The following is a 20,251-nucleotide window of genomic DNA, read 5'->3' on the forward strand; positions in this document are numbered from 1 at the left end:
AATCGGCGGCACTTCAATGCAGCAGGCGTCCTCGGCTGGGTTTGTTTTTAGGTCACAGCCTGTCAGCCGCACATCTGAGCCGCTTTGCCGTGTTCTCGTATGTCGATATTGTCACGTCTACGCGCACACTTGCTTGTCTCTCTCACCAGCAGAAGTTGGTCCAATAAAAGATATTACCTCCCCCACCTTGTCTCTCTCTTCACACACACACACACCACACACACCCCCCTCCAGCAGCATCCTGGTCCCTCCTCCCCTCACACACCCAGGCTGGTATTGGCGATTGATTGTCATTTAAATGTCACACGCTGGATGCTGTGCCATTCTCGGCTGAGATTTTTTTCCCTCCCTCTCCTTTCTTTCTTGGCATTCGGTGGCTCTTTCTTCATTGTATGGCATTGGCAGGACTTACCATGTCTGAGCTGAGCTGGGCTAAGATGGCGAAGGTAGAGAGTCTCTCACAGAGGCATTTAGTTCGGAAGGAATCGACCGGGACTGTTCGGCAGCCGCGCCAGGACCAGGCACCAAGCTGGGAGGAGGAGGAGGAGGAGGATCTGTTAAGGGAGGGGGTGGCAAAGTGCAGAGAGGCGAGAGAGACAGAGAGAGAGAGAGCAGAGGGGGGAGAGAGGAGAGAGGGAGAGACAGAGTGAGAGGAGGCAGCAAAAAGCAAACCCATCACCAACAAAACGCAGAAGACAGGATCACAGCACTGACCCCCCCCCTCCTCCTCAGCCACTGGGAGCATCGCCTCCCCCAACAAGCTGGGCTCCTATCCGGGCACACAGCTCCTCTCCCTCTGCAACAGCTCCTCACCCCTGCAACACCCCCCACCCCTGCAATATCCCCATCGCAGCACACAGCCCCCACACCCGCAACACCCCCATCCCAGCACACCCCTCACTCCCGCGATACCCCCATCCCAGCACACAGCCCCCACTACCACAACACCCCCATCCCAGCACACAGCCCCCACTACCACAACACCCCCATCCCAGCACACAGCCCCCACTACCACAACATCCCCATCCCAGCACACAGCCCCCACACCCGCAACACACCCATCACAGCACACAGTCCCCACACCCACAACACCCCCATCCCAGCACACAGCCCCCACACCCGCAACACACCCATCACAGCACACAGCCCCCACTACCACAACATCCCCATCCCAGCACACAGCCCCCACTACCACAACACCCCCATCCCAGCACACAGCCCCCACTACCACAACATCCCCATCCCAGCACACAGCCCCCACTACCACAACACCCCCATCCCAGTACACAGCCCCCACTACCACAACATCCCCATCCCAGCACACAGCCCCCACACCTGCAACACACCCATCCCAGCACACCCCTCACCCCTGCAACACCCCCATCCCAGCACACAGCCCCCACTACCACAGCACCCCCATCCCAGCACACAGCTCCCACACCCGCAACACCCCCATCCCAATACACAGCCCCCACACCCGCAACACCCCCATCCCAGCACACCCCTCACCCCTGCAACACCCCCATCCCTCACCTCAGGATGCAGATTCCCTCTTCTAGCATGACCCCCATTCTAGCACCCACAGCTCCCCTCCACTATCCCAGCACACACAGATCCTCTGTCGCCTTCCCCCAGCAGCACCCCCATCTCAGCACACACAGCTCCCCTTCCCCTCCCAGCACACACAGCTCCCTCCCCCATCTCAGCACACGCAGCTCCCCTTCCCCTCCCAGCACACACAGCTCCCTCCCCATCTCAGCACACACAGCTCCCCTCCCCCATCTCAGCACACGCAGATCCCCTCCCCCTCCCAGCACACACAGCTCCCCTCTCCCCTCCCAGCACACACAGCTCCCCTCCCCCATCTCAGCACACGCAGCTCCCCTCCCCCTCCCAACACACACAGCTCCCCTCCCCCCTCCCAGCACACACAGCTCCCCTCCCCCATCTCAGCACACGCAGCTCCCCTCCCCCTCCCAACACACACAGCTCCCCTCCCCCTCCCAGCACACACAGCTCCCCTCCCCCATCTCAGCACACACAGCTCCCCTCCCCCATCTCAGCACACGCAGATCCCCTCTCCCCTCCCAGCACACGCAGATCCCCTCCCCCTCCCAGCACACACAGCTCCCCTCTCCCCTCCCAGCACATGCAGATCCCCTCCCCCTCCTAGCACACGCAGCTCCCCTCCCCCCTCCCAGCACACGCAGCTCCCCTCCCCACTCCCAGCTCACGCAGCTCTCCTCCCCCTCCTAGCACACGCAGCTCCCCTCCCCTGTCCCAGAACACGCAGCTCCCCTCCCCCTTCTAGCACACGCAGCTCCCCTCCCTCCTCCCAGCTCACACAGCTCCCCTCCCTCCTCCCAGCTCACGCAGCTCCCCTCCCCTTCCCCATCACACACACTCCCTTTCTAAACTCTTGCAACCTCCTCCCGCCCCATCCTCCATTCCTGCACAGGACTCCCCTCTCCTTCCCTTTCCCTCCCTATCCCTGTAGAAAACCTTGGAGTTGCTCCCTTCCTCCTGTCCTGACACCTCCCTGTTCTTGCTCCCATCTCTTCCCCACATGGCCAAGGCAGGCTGCGTGGCCCACCCCACCCTCGCCAGCTCTGGGAGAAACGGGGCTCGAGGAGGGGTGTTCAGGCACCAATCTCGCCTGTCCTGCAAAGGCCATGGGACGCCCGAATGCAGGGATCCGGACCGTCTGAGCTGACACATGTAGGGCAACAGAGGAAGAGAGAGCACAAGAGAACCTGAAGATGGAGAAATGCCCTGGGGGCATCCATGCCAGGGTCACAGAGGGCCAGGCACAGTGGAGGGTTTCTTATGTCCGTCCTGCAAGGCAGGCGGCTGGGGCTAATTGCTGCTGGCTTGGGGCTGACTGAAAAACTCTGCTGTTGCTGCTGACGGGATGGGAACGGGGAAGGGTGCCGGAGAAAGGGAAGGAAGCGTGTGCTTTTACAGGGGTTCACCGCAGCCTGCGCTGCCCCAAGCTAAATGGGACGCCCTCGACCCAGCCCCCTGCCTCCTTGTTCCAGCAGCCAGGGATGGAAGGGACCGGCCCGAGCTGGATTGTGCCCTACAAACTGACCTTCAGTGCTCGGATGGGCTAGCTGTACTGGTCAGGGAGCTGTGAGATGGGAGGGTCTCAAAGCTCAAACTCCAGCCCCTATCCGGAAGTCAGCACAGCAATAAAACGGTCCCACAGCATGAGTCCTGGAGGCAGTATTGATTTTGTTCGTTTGATTTTTTTTTATGTGGAGACATGCCCCGAGTCAACCACCCCCCAGGAATATCCTAAATGCAGTCTGGATCTGCCTGGCAGTCGAGAGCATGTCTACACTGGAGTTACTGTTGCTCTAGCATGGAGAAGCCTCGGTTTGTACTCCACCCTGTACACATACAGACAAGAAACAATGCCTGGCCTAAACTGTGCACAACCTAACTGAACAAGACAGGCGAAGGCTGGGAGGGGAACCTGAGAATTGACACCCATGTTCATTACTGAGCTTGTGCCCTCCAGCATGGCTAAGACATAAATGTGTGCTGCTGGTCATTTTACAGCAGCCTAGGGTTAAACACAACATTAGTGTCCTGCAACGCACCTTTGTGTGGCATCAGTGATAGAATTTCCAGTCCTGTTTGTTAACACATGTGAAAGGGTTACCTAGTGGGCAGTGCGTGTTCCAGGTCCCACCCGCTGCTGGTCCACAGAGATAGGAGCCCCAGTTGTAGCAAATGTTTTTAGCTGTCTGTTTCGATCTCCAAGATGGCATCACATAAGCATGACTGAAATGTCAAGTAGGCATTCCCCAAAAGGCACAGCTACCAAACTCAGGGGCTGTGTCTACATTGCATGCTTCTTGCGCAAGAACAACCATTCTTGTGCAAAAACTTGCCAGCTGTCTACACTGCACGCGTGTTCTTACACAAGTAAATTTACAGTATAGCGTTGGAAAACAGGGCTTCTTCCAGAAGAGTTATTCCTCTCCTCAGGAGGAATAAGCCCTCTTGAGCAAGAGCTCTTCCACAAGAGGGCAGTGTAGACAGGCAACATGAATTTCTTGTGATGGTTAAATGGCCATCAGAGCTTTCTTGTGCAAGAGAGCGTCCACACTGCCATGGATGCTCTTGTGCAAAAGCACATGGCAGTGTTGACGCTCTCTTGTGGAAGATTTTTTGCACAAGACCTCTTCCGCAAAACTGTTCTTGCGCAAAAAGCCTGCAGTGTAGACGTAGCCTGAGAGTAATGAGACCAAACTATATGTGCTGTGAGTTAACCATCCGTTGCCTCATATTCAAGCATTGTCTGACTAGATCTTAATACAAAGTAAAGCTCCAGTGGTCCCCGGTTCAAATCACCCACAAAAGCTCAGAAGATGTGAGTAGGAGAGACACATTGACAGACTTAAGGAAGATGACATCATTTGTAACGGATTCTTTTGGGGAAACTCCAGGCAAAATGTCACAAAAATTCCACAGCTTGAAGGCACCCACTGTAAGGGCCAGATCACCCCACGCCAATGCATTCACAGAAGGGTTGGAAACCATGGGAATCGCTGGCGGCGGGGTGGAACAAAGCTATGTGCAATCCAATCAGGGCTCCATCAGAGCAAACGGAAGGGCATAGCTGCAGAATCACAGGGAAATACTTGTGAGAATGAATGTCACACTCCAGCTGTGGAATGATTTTGCTGCACCATCAGCCGTCCTCTCAGGAGAGAGCTAAGTGCCAGCAGAGAGCCACAGGCAGGACAGCTCCAGATGGAGGCCTGCTGACATGGAGCCCGGGGTACATAACAGATGGACTGGACTTCTGCGCAGATGCCTTTGCCTTTGGCAGATGCACCATGATTTGTGGGTGCTCCTTGCAGGATTCCGGCTGTCCATAGCCCACGAGGTCCATACTATTCCTACAAAGCAGCAACTCTCTCCCCATGTGGCATAATGGAGCCTCCTTCCACACCATCCTTCTGCCTCATCAGCAGGTAGGCAAAACATGGGCCTTGGTTTCAGAGGAAGAGCTGAGAAGAGCGTTAACTGAATTGAAATTGAAATGCAAAGGTCTGAGTATGAACAGAGCAAAGCAGAATGAAGAACCTCAAACAGCCCCTTCTGCTACTGAATCCAAAGGGCAGCCGGGGGGACAGCTACACCTTTATCTGTATCACCTTCAAACTAGCATACCCTGGAAGAAGCAGAATAAAATGGCTTCCTCCAGCGAGATCAAGCGCAGCAGGTGAAGACAGCATGATGGAGGCATAAGAAAGCAGAGGAGACTGGAATGCAGGAAGAGGAAGTGATACCACAGGATGGAGGACCATAACACTCACATTCCATAATGCAAATAAGGACTCAGGGGTCAGGCAAACAGCCAAAGTTCAATGTCACTTGGTTAAAGGAAGATACATATCATAATACTGTGTGGAATTTGCAGCAGTGTGGAATTAAGAGTCCAGTCCCAAATGGCCATTGACAGGCAGGGAGGAAGTGGTCATGAATTTGTTTTAGGTAGATTCATAGATTATAAAACCAGACGGGACTATAACACAGGTGCATAGAACAGGCCAGAGAACTGTCCTCAATTAATCCCTGTTTGCACCAGAGCAGAACTTGTAGAAAAACATCCAACCTTGGTTTAAAAATTGTCAGTGCTGGAGAATTCACCACAAACTTTGATAAGATTTCAAATAGTCAATTACCCTGTTAAAACGAAATTGCAGCTTCGTTCTAGTCTGAATTTGGCTAGCTTCAATTTCCAGGTTCCTGATCTTACTCTACCTCTCTTTATTAAAAAAAAACCTCTAATAGGAAATTTCTGTTCCTCATGTAGATACTTATAAACCGTGATCAAGTTACCCCTTAACCTTTTTGTTAAGCTAAACAGGTTGAATTCTTTCAGATTTTCATTACAAGGCATGTCTCAGAAGAACAGCCATTTTAGTCTGTATCTGCAAAAACAACAAGGAGTCATTAAAGACTAAAGGTACGTCTACACTTGCTCCCTAGTTCGAACTAGGCAATGTAGGTGACTGAAATTGCTAATGAAGCAGGGATTTAAATATCCCGCGCTTCATTAGCATGATCTCGCCAGCGCATTACTCCGCTCAACAGCTGTTTCGAAAGTGAAAGTGCACCCCGGGACATGTTAATTTGAACCAAACCCCTTGGTTCGAACTAACGTTACTCCTCAATTTTTGGTAGAGGGTGGAGGGAGGGGCACCCAGACATCAGCACCCCCTCTTCCTCTTCTTCCTGTGCCCTGCACAGCAAGCAGGAGGCTCCCAGGGGTAAAAGGCACCTCCAAGGCAGAAGGCAGGAGCAGCACGGCAGTGCTGAGAGGGGCAGATGAAGTGCCAGCACTTGACAGACTCCTGGCCAAACCTCGCAGGATCACCTCTCAAAGGTTCCAAGATCTACCAGTCGATCCCGATCAACTGCTTGGTGACCACTACTTTATGGAATGGATTTATGGACATAAATATACCTAACTCAAAGGTGCTGTGAGCAAATTATTTCATGCAACCTATAAATCTCCATGTCATAATCCGTTGGTTCTGTTTATCTTATCTTGGTGTGTGTATCACTCGTGTATGTAAAATTAGACACGCGGAGAAGGGAATACTTTATGGGGTTTTTTTAAATGTGTAAATGGAAAGCCATCAAATGGGATGCCTCAGTGTCTTGGCAGTCATATGCAAATAGCCTTTTGTCCTTAAGTCTTAGCAGTGGTTGGTAGGGAGCAGCCAGGTGACTCCCCATGCAATAAGGGAATTCTTTAAAAGAATAGGAAGGTAAGAGTCTTGTCTTTGGGCTGGCCGAGGAGGGTGAACCAGAGACCTAAGGGTGAGAGACCTGGTTTTGCAGGTGCAGCTGGAACACAAACAGTTTTAGGGTGAGTTTATAATAAGTTTGTGCTGAGGATTTAATGTTCGAATTAGCTCAGCATTTTCTGTTACTTTTGAGTTTGTAATAGACTTTGCTTTGCCGGTTCTCACTTATTACCACTTAAATCCTGCTGCTTGTGCTTAATAAAATCACTTTTATTTTCTATCAAACCCAGAGGGGAGGGGGAAATGGACCAGTGTGTACATTCCCCCTTTTCATTGCTAAAGGGGGCTTACTCAAATAATTCATTGGGGGATTTGATCCCATTTGGGGAGTGGTAGCCCAGGAAGCTGGGCCCAAAGCTACACTCTCTCTGGACCTGAAGAGGTTCGGTGCCTGTACTGCTTCTTGGAGCGGGGACGGGGGCAGGGATCTCAGCTCGGGGTCTTGGTTGGGGGAGACCAGTGGAGCTGGCCCAGCAGGTCCCGGTGGCGAGAAGCCCTAGAGAGCAGAAGGCGAGTGGCAGTGGCTGTTTCAGCCCTCCGGGAGGCACCCCCAAGACATCTTCTGTGACCCAATAACATCACAATAACATCTTAAATGACTGCTTTTTGGAGCAGCTGGTTCTGGGACCCACAAGAGGAGAGGCAAGTCTTCAGTGCAGGATCTGATCCAAGAAGTGAATATAGCTAAACCACTTGGAAATAGTGACCATAATATAATAAAAATTAACATCCCCATGGTGGGAAAAACACCACGTCAGCCCAGCACTGTTGCATTTAATTTCACTTCCTCTCTAAACAAAGTTGGTTTTTTTTTAACCACTGGAGACTTTGTTCTCAAACAGTAGCATCTAATAAAATGCTCTTAATAAATTCCTGATTATCATTCACATTTTTCTAATTAAATTCTTTTTCCCACTTGCTTTGGCTCATTGCTGTTTTCAGCTTTGTGAAATTGGCCATTTTAAAACACCACATTTATATATTACTAGTTTGGACTTTATTCTCTGTGCACTTAACAACCGAATGGATACATTTGCGTCAGTCATAGGCCTGGCCCAAATTCCCAACCCTAATTACCTCCAAGCTTCAAGGAAAACAGGGCATGGATCTGGGCTGTACAAGTTTACTGGGCCAAACTGACACATCAAGTCCAAACACGCCTACAACTTAGCACAGTTCCCATCCCATTTCTAGACATAGTAAAGCAACTCATATATCTAAAGCACATAGCGGCATGCAGAAAAGGAAATGTTTTATAATAACCATGATTTGCTTTTATTGGACATGATCTAATGTCCACTGAAATCAGTGGAGAGAATCTCATTGAATTCAATGTGCATTGGCTCAAAGCCATATAGTTCTTATATTAAAAGCCACTATAAATTACTTAAGGGGCAGTGTGGGATATTCTGGGTCAGATGTTCATCTGGTATACATTGGCATAGTCATAGAATAATGGAATCACGGAACACTAACATTGGAAGGGACCTCGAGAGGTCATCGAGTCCAGTCCCCTGCCCTCATGGCAGGACCAAGCACCATCTAGATCAGTGGTTCCCAAATTTTTTGGTATCATGCCCCCTTTTTGATTTTTGAGAAACCCTCATGCTCCCCCTCCCCAAAAATATAGCAGCAAAACTTGTTGAGAAAAAAAATTGGTCTTTTCAGAGCAGAGCAGGCATTGCCCTTTTAAGGCGGCCATTTTGAAGTTTGCCCCCGCCACCCTGGATGGACAGATTGGGCTCTTTCTTGGGGGGGGGGGGGGATATTGACGGGAAGGGGAGGCTGGGTCACCTCACTCCCCTGGAATTTCTTCACATCCCTCCAGTGGGGTGCACCCCCCAGTTTGGGAACCCAGGATCTAAATCATCCCTGATAGATGTCTGTCTCACCTGCTCTTAAATATGTCCAGAGATGGAGTTTCCACAACCTCCCTAGGCAATTTATTCCAGTGTTTCACCACCCTGACAGTGAGGAAGTTTTTCCTAAGGTCCAGCTTAAAACTGCCTTGCTGCAATTTTTCTCCCTTCTCCTTGTAACACCCTTTTAGATACCTGAAAACTGCTCTCGTGTCCCCTCTCAGTCTTCTCTTTTCCAAACTAAACAAGCCCAATTCCTTCAGTCTTCCCTCATAGCTCAAGCTCTCTAGATCTTTAATAATTTTTGTTGCTCTTCTCTGGACCCTCTCCAGTTTCTCCACATCTTTCTTCAAGTGTGGTGCCCAGAACTGGACACAATACTCCAACTGAGGCCTAATCAGCACAAAGTGGAGCAGAAGAATGACTTCTCGTGTCTTGCTCACAATACTCCTTCCTATTAATGCATCCCAGAATCATGTTTGCTTTTTTTGCAATAGTGTCCCACTATTGACTCATATTTAGCTTTTGGTCCACTATGACCCCTAGATCCCTTTGTACAATACTCCTTCCTAGGCAGTTGCTTCCCATTCTGTATGTCTGAAATGAATTGTTCCTTCCTAAGTGGAGTACTTTGCATTTGTCCTTATTAAACTTCATCCTTATTCAATTTCATCCTAGTACACTGAAGTAAGTGGAGCTATGCCTATTTACCTGTTGAGGATGTGACCACCTATAATCAGAGATCCCTGGTTATTTCAAAATAACGGGCAGCTTATTCCGCCATCTCAGTAACCCTCATTCCATGAGGATTAAGGGGCATTTCAGAATAGCGTATTATTTCAAAATTTGGTGGTAAATTATGAAATAAGCTATTTCGAAATACACTTGAAATAAGCAATTTACGTAGTGCAAATTGCGTAGCTTTTTTCGAGCTAAGGGTGCTGTGCAGACACACTTCTAGAGAGCATTCTGTCTTCAGGAACTTTATAAAATGATCCAAATCCAACCTTGAGCACAGGACCAGTACAAGACCGTTAGAGCATTAAATCCCAAAGGTTTGATCGTCACTTTACTCCCTTGTGCCTGCCCTCTGCCCAGGGAGAGATTTCACCTACAAATGAACCAATTCACACAACACGCACAGCAAGGTAGGCCAGGACATAGTATTATCCCCATTTTACAGGAAGAGAAACTGAAACAGTGCGCTTCGGTCCTCCAAAGTTGCCAACTCTTGCCGTTTTTTCTGAAGGCTTGAAATGGTTGATGTTTTCATTTAAGACACAGCCCTTACAGCTAAATACTTTGTGTGTGAATCTTAGCATTCAGGGTTGTTTTTTTAAGTTTTTAGCCCTCATAGTTGCTCAGAAAAGCCTAAAAACATGACCCGCATGTGACCTAACAGCTCGGAAACCCAGGAAATTAAAATCAATACGTGTTAGTTTAATATCTTCTCATTTTTAAGCCAGTCGCATGTTTTTTGGGAGCCTGGCTCGTGACTGCTGAACATCTGGGGCTGACTGTGCTGAGGGGTCTCGCTTAACACCACCATGAGTCAACGTTATAGCAGACTGCAAACGACAGAGAATGGACGCTGCTAAATAGGCTGTCTTGTGCCGTCTTACTCATGGAAAATTCCCACTCGTTCCAATGCATCACTGGATTTCTGACTGCAGTGGGACTATGAGCAAGGAGAAGAGTCTCCACCAGAGCCAAGGGAGCCCAAGGCCGATGGGATCGGTGGGGCCTTTGCCTTAGTAAGAAACGGTAAGATGTGGGGCCCAGCCAATTCATTAGAAACCCCACTTAGTTTAGCATAGAATGAAGGCCTCAAAGTGTTTCTCCCATGCACATTGCAGCTCTGCTTAGACTAAGCCTCTGCTGGAAGTGACAGTACTGACGTTGTTATGACCTCATCCAAAGCACACAGGAGCCCAGGGGAAACTGTCCATGGATGTCAGTGGGTGTTCGAACTGGGTTGTGTTCACCCCACACAAAGCACAGCTGGTAAATTAGGTAAATAATTAACCAGATAGGCTGCCCCTCAGAAAGAGACAGGGATCGAAGGACTGGTTGAAGTTGGACACCAGGAGAGGAAAAAAAGGAGGGTCAGTTTCAAAGGTAGAAAGTTGACAGCTGAAAGTGAGTTGCAGTCATTCCCTAGGAGCAGGGAGAGGTATTTGAGGCTACTAGTCTGCAGAAGGAAACTGGAGCGGATACAACCAGTGTTCCCTCTAAGGCTACATCTACGCTATAGGGTTTTTGGACAATAATGGCCATTTTTGTGCCAAAACCCATGGAGTGTCCACACCAATTTTGTGCAAGAAAATTTACAGTAGAACGGCAGAAGAGAGGGCTTTTTGTGGTATAGGTATATTTCTTTCTATGAGGAATAACTCCTTTTTGTGCAAGAGTCCTTGCGCAAAAAGGTGTGTGTAGATGCTCAACAGCAGTTTCCTGCACAAAAAAAGCCTATCTGAAAAAGTACAGGTGATCTGATGGCCATTTTGTGAATGGCCATCAGAGCTTTCTTGTGCAAGAGCGTCCGTGCAGTGTGGATGCTCTCTTGTGCAAAAGTGCATCACTTTTGCGATGCACTTTTGTAGTATGGATGTGCTTTTGCTCAAGAAGTTTTTGCGGAAGATTTCTTCCACAAAAAGCTTCTTGTGCAAAAAGCCTGCAGTGTAGATGTAGCCTAAGATTTTCCATCCATGAGCGGAGTGAGTTTTGTCCTGTGCACCAATATTAATGTCATGTGTGTTTATTCGGATGTAGGCCACCGTGGCAGGCACCCAAGTTATTAACAAATATATATAGAAAATGTTATGCAAGAAAGAATATTAAGATTCATGAAAATGGAGATCCAGTAGTACTTTACATAAAAAATAATGCTCACAAATATTCCAGTATGTGCCAGACTAGACAGATAACCTTTTCTCCTTGTAAAACCAAGCCTCAAATAAACTGCCAGATAAGATCTGAACCCCCTTTCCACTGCCCAGTGTCAATCAATTGATAATATGAAGAAAATTCAAGTAAGCAGAAAGTTGGCATGCAGTGAGGGCGTAAATTAGACAAGAATAAGTTAAAAATGGGAAGTGTAAAAGAGGAGAAAATCAATAAGGGAAGGAGGGAGAGGAGAAGATGAGAGAACAAAACCCAGGATTAGAAAAAGAGGAAGAAGTGGGATAAGAAAGTGTGGAAAAAGGGAAACTAAAAATTATTAGAAAAATGACACAAAAAATGACGTATGTTGCAGGGGAAGGAAAGACGGAAAGGAAAGAAAGAGCAGAATTAACCCAACACAGACATGGTGGATACTTAATAGAAAGCAGCAACAGGGTCGGAGGGAAAGCACAGTTGCCCAGACTAGTGGACAGGTGAGGGTTCACCTACCAGCCCCTGGGGAAGTAGTACAGGCCACACAATGCAGCACAGACTGCCTAGTATGGTTGTCCAGTGGAATTTGGCCCCCAGAAAGGGGAGGACTACAGTGACTTGGCCAGAAGGCTAAGTCACAAAGAAGCACCCTGAGTCCCAGGGAAAGTGGAATCACTGGGCAAAGAAAGGGATGTCAGACCCGGGTGGAGGTACCCAGTGGCAAACATACCACATGACTAGGTCCTATGAGCAGTGTGTACATGTGCATTTGGAACCCACACACCTGCTGGGTGTGCCCATCTAGGAGCACCCAAACCACCTACAGGGAGAATAATGAATATCCTCTGTAGCCATAGCTGAGCGGCTACTGGCCTTTAGCTCGTGCAGTAGATGCTCAGGCACTAAACTCCAGGGCGACGTCTACACTGGCATGATTTTCCAGAAATGCTTTTAACGGAAAAGTTTTCCGTTAAAAGCATTTTTGGAAAAGCACGTCTAGATTGGCAGGATGCTTTTCCGCAAAAGCACTTTTTGCAGAAAAGCATCCATGGCCAATCTAGACGCGGTTTTCCGCAAAAAAGCCCCGATCGCCATTTTTGCGATCGGGGCTTTTTTGCGGAAAACAGTACTATGCTGTCAACACTAGCCCTTTTGCCCGAATGGGAGCAGCATAGTATTTCCGCAAGAACACTGACGATCTTACATGAGATCATCAGTGCTTTTCCGGAAATTCAAGCGGCCAGCGTAGACAGCTGGCAAGTTTTTCTGCAAAAGCAGATGATTTTGTGGAAAAACTTGCCAGTCTAGACACAGTCCAGAAGTCCCAGGTTCAGTTCCACCTACAGACAACCAGGATCTGCTGACATTACAGTGTACCATATGTGATTCAGTTCTGAGCAGGGTACCTCACCAGTAAGGCTGTTCTTTTGGGCTGATGTATGTGCCTGTTTGTACTTTCCCAGGAATGGATCAAGTTTCAGTTAACCCTTTCAGACAAAAACAAAAGGCAGCAGGGGGTGGGGAGGAGAAGTCCTCTGCAAAACCTTTGATTCCATCCACGGTTGCCCCTAGTTCTGTGAGGAGGAGGAAGGGGGTTCCTGAGCATTACCTACAAATATTAAAGCCTGCAATGCCGAAGGACAAAAGAGGAACTAATTAGGGTGTCATAAAGGTGGAGGTGTAATAAGAGGAAATTTACAAAGGGGAAAATTTACATGGGGATATCAGGAAAATTCTTCCCAACAGTGAAATATAATAGACTGTGGAACGGGCAACACAGAGGTGAGGAAAGTGTAAACTTGAGAATATATCAGTGAGTGCTGGATGCATTAGCAGCACACCTCTAAGGTCTGTGGGTTCAAATTTACACCCAGTCCATTCCACCAGGACGAAATTTGACTACTGGTTTTCAAGATGGTTGTAAACACTGAGAATCTGATTCGAGAAAGCAACTAAGGACATAGTCCCATGGACTTCCACTAGAGTTAAGTACAGGCTTACAGACCCTCCTGGACAGTGATTAATAGCGAATTAAGGGCTTTGTTGTAGGAACTGGCCTGGAACAGAAAGAAGCTTTAAAACAATGGAGTGTATACTTAAGGCTTAAATAATATGTAAATGCTTCCTGATTCACAGGGGCTTTTTTCTTCCCTCTCCAGTAAATTGACAGGTCAGTCGAGAGCTTGGCTGAGATCCATCCAGCAGCTTGATTATTAATTTGGAGAGCTGGAGACCAAGTCAAAGTTAATCCCTTTTGCAGGATTCCCAAAGCAATTTTCTTTTCCAGAGAAAGGCTACTGCAAAGCTCCTTCCGAACACTCTGGAAGTGCGAACGGGGCTGCCTTTGTACAACTAGCTTGGAATAAAATTCATTTTGTCTTGATGAGTGAGTTCTGGCCATGGTTTCTCTGGGACCTCACAGTTAGCTTCGGAGTTTAATGAATCCTGGGGAAAGGGGAAAGCAAGAGCTTTCTTCCTTTCCTTTTCTCTTTCAGGAAAAAAAATACAGGGTGAAAAAAAAATCTAATTAGAATCCTGAACCAGCGACGGAGAATTCTGCCAGTTTACAAATGAACACAAATTACACATTAAAGTAAAGAAGAGCAAAAATCAACCTCCCGTTTCAAATACTATGAAAGTTCTAAACTTTCTGATCCAAAGTCCAGCATCTATTAGAATTGATACCTATAATGTTAATGATGACTGGAGACTGACCTATTTTCGCACCTCTCCCCCTAGGAACCAGAATGAGGCCCGTAGGGTAGAAGGTCTCTCACACAAGCTACTAAACATGCAATAAACAGTAATGACTTTCAGCAATTGCTCCAATGATTTGGAGCCAGAGCCTGCTCTCAATACCATTAATTTAAATCCAAAGTGACTACACTTGAGTCAGCTTGGATTTAAATTGATGTAACTGGGAGCAAAACTTGCCCTATAGAATTGAAAGATGGTTCATCACCAGGAAAATCCCTAACCGTCAACCAGTAACCTGAATCTCTAAGGCTACATTTAGACTGCAAGGGTAAGTTGGAAAAACAAACACAATTTGTGGGACACAAATGGCGTCTCTTTTTCTGCTTTACTGTCAAAAGAGACTTTTCCAAAATTTAGTGCATCTACATGGTGCCAAATTTCAGAAAAGAGTGCTCTTTTGACATGTCTCTTATTCCTCATAAAATGAGATTTACAGGGAGGGCGAAAAAGCGCATCCGCTTTTTCGAATTTTTTTCCGAAAAAGTGGATGTGTTCCTTGGACGCGGCATTGCTTTTCCAAGATACTTCCAGTATTCCGGAAAAGCAGTGCAGTCCAGACATAGCCTAAATTTTCTGCCAGCATGTGTAACCGGTGTTACTTTATTAAATTTAGTGAAACCGAGGATTAGGGGAGTAAATATCATTTACTACAGGGGAGTAAATATCATTGGCCCCATTTTACAGATGGGAACACCAAGTCACAGAGAGGTTACATGACTCTTCTAAGGTCACCCAGAGGGCATTTAGTAGAACCACAGTTTTCCAAATTGCTGTGTGGTTCTTTATTCACAAAGCAACCGTACTTTTCAATCAACAACCTTGACCATATGCCATTTCAGTGACTGAGTACCTGAGACTAACATGTTTCTTTACAAAAGCCTTCCACTTTAAAGCGGAGATGAAAGAATTTCCATTTTAACTCAGCTGTGAAAGTGTCTACCGTTGGTATCATAGCTTCTCCCACCTTCACCGGTATTTACCTAATGTCAAGGACCACATTTCATTCACAAAGTCAAATGCGCTCTGTGAGCCAGAAGGTTTTTCCTCCAATCAGAAATATCCTTCAGTGCCAGCGTATTACCCAACATGGTTTAAAGTGGGATTTAACTGGCAGGTAAGCGTTCTGCTAGATCCCTGAATTCCATCCAACTGCAGCTGCTTCTACATATCCTTGGCTTAAAACCCTTTTCTCACACCACTTTCTGCAGCACACATCGGGCAGTGCAAAAAACAACTGGAAAGAATCTATTATTAGATTAGCAACTATTATTAAATTAACTCTTTTTTTTTTAAAGACAGATATTGATCCGCTTAGTCCAGGCACAGAAAGTGAATCCTGACGAAGGATATCACGTTTTCAGAGGCTTGTAACTGAAAATCAGCTTGGCTGATTTGCTTCAGATTTTAATCAAATAAAATAAAGGTCCTGCTGACCTGAGAATCAACTCGGGAATTATCAGGTATATGGGAAGCTTTTTTGGGGCCGGGGAGGGAGGAAGGAAGAGGGGCGGAAGTTAAAAATGAGGCTCTCTCCCAGCTGCAAATCCATAATCATGTCTAACGGAACTGCAGCATTTTGCAAAGGACAAGGTTACTTACTCTCCACAAATTAGCCACAGAAAAATGAAACAGGCCATATGCAGCTTCCACTCTGAAACCTTAATTAACACAAACAACGTTAAATGCACAAAGAAACGTTTGCATATTGCCATCAAGATAAAGCATATGGCTGGCTAAATACCCGTAAGATTATCTGGAGATAATCTTTTCAGACATCATAAATACAGCTGATGCAGAGTCATCAAGGCGCCATCAGAATGCCAGCACGTTCCACCGTAAAGGAAACTCACAGCTTACTGGGCAGCAAGGGCTTTTCACCCCATCCTAGCCCTGAGTTTAAAATGCATGCCAAAATCCAGAGCACAGGGCTGATTACTAATCGGTATCTACTTGCTCTACATCAATACTGTATCTGTGTTGTAAAGCCTGAAAGTCAACTTTTGCATAGCACCTAGTACAATGGGGCTATGGTCCAGCACTTGGCTTGTAAAGGCTACCCACCATAATAAAAATAATATTAATACAATAAACATATCGGGTGTTCTATTCTATCTTTGGAGTCTTGCCAACTCCACCTGCTCAAAAATGCGGAATCGGATCTCAACAGAATCAAGAGGTTGCCTTAACTAAAAAAAGATCATCATGGGAAGTCTTTGGATTTGCCTTCTGGCTTTTCGCCTGTGAGGATCACGTGGTCAAGCTTTTCTCTACAAGCATGAGGGCTAGAGACTGATGAAAACAGAGATTCCCATGTAAAACACATGAGTTTAGGAACTAGGGCTTGCACAAAAAGCACCCAATAAAGCAAGACTCTCAATAAAATCCCCAAAGTTGGTGCACTGCACGTGTCCGTCTCTCTCATGCCTGTCCCTTGGTTAATTGCTATAGGAGACTATGGAGTGTACCACCTATCCTGGGCCTCTGATGTAGCATTCCAACCTCTTCATCTTATGCCAACTGTCCACAACTGCAAGGAGACGATACAGCAGCTAGGAACCATAGGAGGTAAGGAAGCCCTAAACATATCCGTATAATTGGCTGCAGGAAGGAGGAGGAAAAAGAGTGACACCCTTGGGTTGTGTGGATCCTCCTGATGTGCTAGCTCCACTACTTTAAGGGCCGCAGTGAGCACAGAGAAGAAAATCGGAGGCATCAGACGGTAGAGCAGTGGACACACCATTGTAAGGGGATCACAATCTTTGCTCGGGACACTGAAAATTAGACAGTGCAAAGCACTGGGGAACACTCCATAGGGAATCCTCTGCATTGGCTTTCAGGGAATGGACAAGATGTTCACTCGGGCCAGTGGAGTCTCTCCAGTTGGACATGTAGCTCTCCCCGCCCCCCCGACAAATGAGAAGATAAGACCAGAGTGGGATAGTTCTGCCTCCATGTCACTTCTATGTGCAGTTCCCAGCCGTTATCTCAACAGCGGCTCTTCTGCATGCGGGGTCTGTCTGCACTATGCCAAGGGAGCCGCTCTGGGGCCCCAAACGCTACAGTTTGCACGCGGATATTTCAGTAGGGGCTATGAAACACGGACAGAAGCAGGACTTCACTGAGCAGCCGATGGAGCACGCAGCACGGCGGGGCACTCTCAAAAGTGCCCTTCCGTAATGAGCACGAACAGAAAGAGAGCAAGTTCCAACGGAAAATTTAATCTAGCCCCCCCCCCCCAGCTCTGCTAGGGGCTTTGCACCTCTGATTTCTCATCCACCATGGGAAGCAGAGTATGGCCCCATGCACAAATCTGCAAAGGATTGTGGGAGATCCTGCTTGAGCATGTCCTAAACACAGCTGCTCTGGTGCTACCGATAATCATAGGATCGCTGTTCTCCAAAGCGGCCCCCTCACTCAACTGCGGAAAAGGGCACACCGCTTCCTGACAATCCTTTCCTGACATTGCTCTCAGGACGCACCAAGCAGCTGATCATCCGGAGAACCCGCCAGAGCTCAGGGGTTTTGGAGAGTTAAAAAAGTTTTCTTCGTCATGCAGGCGCCAATGCGTGGCACACCCCAGTTATGAACATTAGCCCTGAAACACTTGCACTGAGTACTTCAAGAGAAAGTGTTCTCCTGGAGAAATGAAGATAGAGTCAGGCAAGCAGTATATCTAACCCGGCCCACATTTATAAGAAGGGCCCAGCGGACGTCCCAAATCTCTGGGGAAATCATGCGGGGGATGAATTGGGAAACCAGCCAGTGGCTCTGCTTATATGCCAATCCCTCCCCCAAAAGGAACGGCACGGCAAACAGCACTAAACACCCTGGCGATTCAAACGCTGGATAATAACGGCTGCACATAGAAATCAAATCAATTGGAGTTAGGTACTTCAATATCTTTGAGGACCTGGGCCTCAGATAATACAGCGTTGATGGGCAAGTAGCTAGACAGATAGCTTAGAATCGACAGACCAATTCAGGCCTTATTCAATATATATTTGGCTAGCTGGAAAATGCCAGCCTTCTAGAGTCATTGGATTGCAGGGAAATCTTTCTCTTCCAAGGGAGCGGTGATACAAACTGAAGATACCGGTCACTTCCCACGGACTTTAGAGCTCTTCATACAAGGACAGTTAGCCGGCACAGGAAGAAGGACACACGTATCATCATGTTGTTGCTTAAGCTTAATATTCACAGCTAATCAGAGAGGTGCATGAAAAGGACCTTTCTACTAGTACAGGCCTTGAGAATGACACCCACCCAGCTGGAGATCTGAAATTCTGCACGGTGCATTTCATTGAAAGACACTGAGCTCCTGGCAAAAGCAATAATGCCCACAGCCTGCAGGAGAAGAATTGTAAAAGGAGCAGGAATTTAGACCCCTTTTTCTTGAAGGCTGCTGCTTAAAGCACTGGCTGGGATTCTGGGGCCCTGCATTAAGTTCTTGCCTCTGTCACAGAATCACTAGGTGACCTTTGGCAAGTCACTTAATCTCTTTGTGATAAAATTTTTCACCTGTAACAAGGACTTACCAATCGTTCCTTTTCCTCTTCTTTGACTGTCTTGTCTATTTAAACCGCATAGTCATTGAGGCGAGGACTAACACCTCCCACAATGGAGTCCTGCTCTTGGCTTACACCTCTGGGTGCGGCTGTAGAACAAATGTTAATAAGACCCAGTCCCAGACGCGGAGAGTACACAGGACCCACGCAGCGGGTCAGTAAAAGCACCGGCTCCCTCGAACCAATCCGCACTAGTTCCTCCAGGTGATCCTGCTTCCCAGAAAGCTAAATCACACGCTTTAAATGGCTCAGTGCAAGACAACACAATAAAGAGGCAAGATGAAATAAATCAAGCAAATGAGAGTGGGGCCAGAGGGAGCCGGAGGACGGGTAAAGAAATTAAATCAAGAAGCCAAACTAAAGGTGCTTCAGGCACAGATGAATTAGAGACTAACCGTCACTGGGAGAAGATGCAGGTTTTAAAGGCACAAATGGCTATAAAGCCCTCAGCAGCATTCATGGAAATTTCCCAAGGCATAAAGTCTTCAGGGAAGCAAGGAGGTTAGGGGGCACCAGCGCCCGGTTCCGAGAACCCCTCCCTTCTTGCACGCTCCATGGCTTACCACGTCAGATGACGATTCAAAGTGGAGCCAGGCACACCGAGCCAGGCACACTAGTGTCAATGCCGCAACACCGAGCCAGGTGCACTAGTGTCGATGCCGCGGCACCGAGCCAGGTGCACTAGTGTCAATGCCGCGGCACTGAGTCAGGAGCAATAGTGTGAATGGGACAGATGCACTAGTGCTGATGTAGCTGTACAATGAATGACCAGGCACACTAGCACTTGCCTGGCCCCTGCACCTCATGGGATACCCCTGTAGAAAAGCAGGCAGTGCGATCCCTTGACGTTTCGCCCAGAGCTTATGCGGGGGAGGCAGCTTTAATTGATGGTCAGGGCTCCAATGGCCTGAATCAGCTCCCACATCGACTGCCTTGCCCCCTGCAAAACACCGCCCACGCTCCCTCACCCCCGCCCACCCCGATCATCCTCACGCTCCTGCGCTCTGACTGGCCTCAACAGGGTTTCCGAGGGCGGGGTCTGGGCCCCCCAGCTGCAGCCGTTTCGGCACAGGAGGGTCCCCCTTGCTGGAAAGCATGACGCGTGGCGGCCGCTACGTCAGCCCGGCAGCTCACAGACGTGAGGCTGTATTCACTCCCCTTTCCTCACAGCCCCGCCCCTGGAACAGAGCTCCGTAAGGATTAAACCGACACGAGGGAAGCTCCCTGGCCGAGTGACAGGCATCAGATCCCAGAGTCTCAGTTAGCTACAGCCTGCTTCCCGCTGCACTGGCCTGGAAGGACAGGAAGTGACCGGATCGTTCCTATCTCTGCTGGTGTGAGCCACTGATGTTGCCAACCA

At 48.1% G+C, this 20,251-nt stretch overlaps 1 protein-coding gene across 10 annotated transcripts in view; it reads right to left on the reverse strand.

The window, feature by feature from the left end:
• Positions 1-20,251, reverse strand: part of ADGRB1 (adhesion G protein-coupled receptor B1) — a 423,185-nt gene that overhangs the window by 107,839 nt on the left and 295,095 nt on the right. For all 10 annotated transcript variants that reach the window (XM_075920018.1, XM_075920015.1, XM_075920016.1 and 7 more), the window contains one exon: positions 413-554. In XM_075920018.1, the coding sequence (XP_075776133.1) occupies positions 413-554 (142 nt within the window). The remainder of the gene's footprint in view (positions 1-412; positions 555-20,251) is intronic.

This window comes from Pelodiscus sinensis, chromosome 2 (genome assembly GCF_049634645.1).
Source record: "Pelodiscus sinensis isolate JC-2024 chromosome 2, ASM4963464v1, whole genome shotgun sequence".
NCBI lineage: Eukaryota > Metazoa > Chordata > Testudines > Trionychidae > Pelodiscus > Pelodiscus sinensis.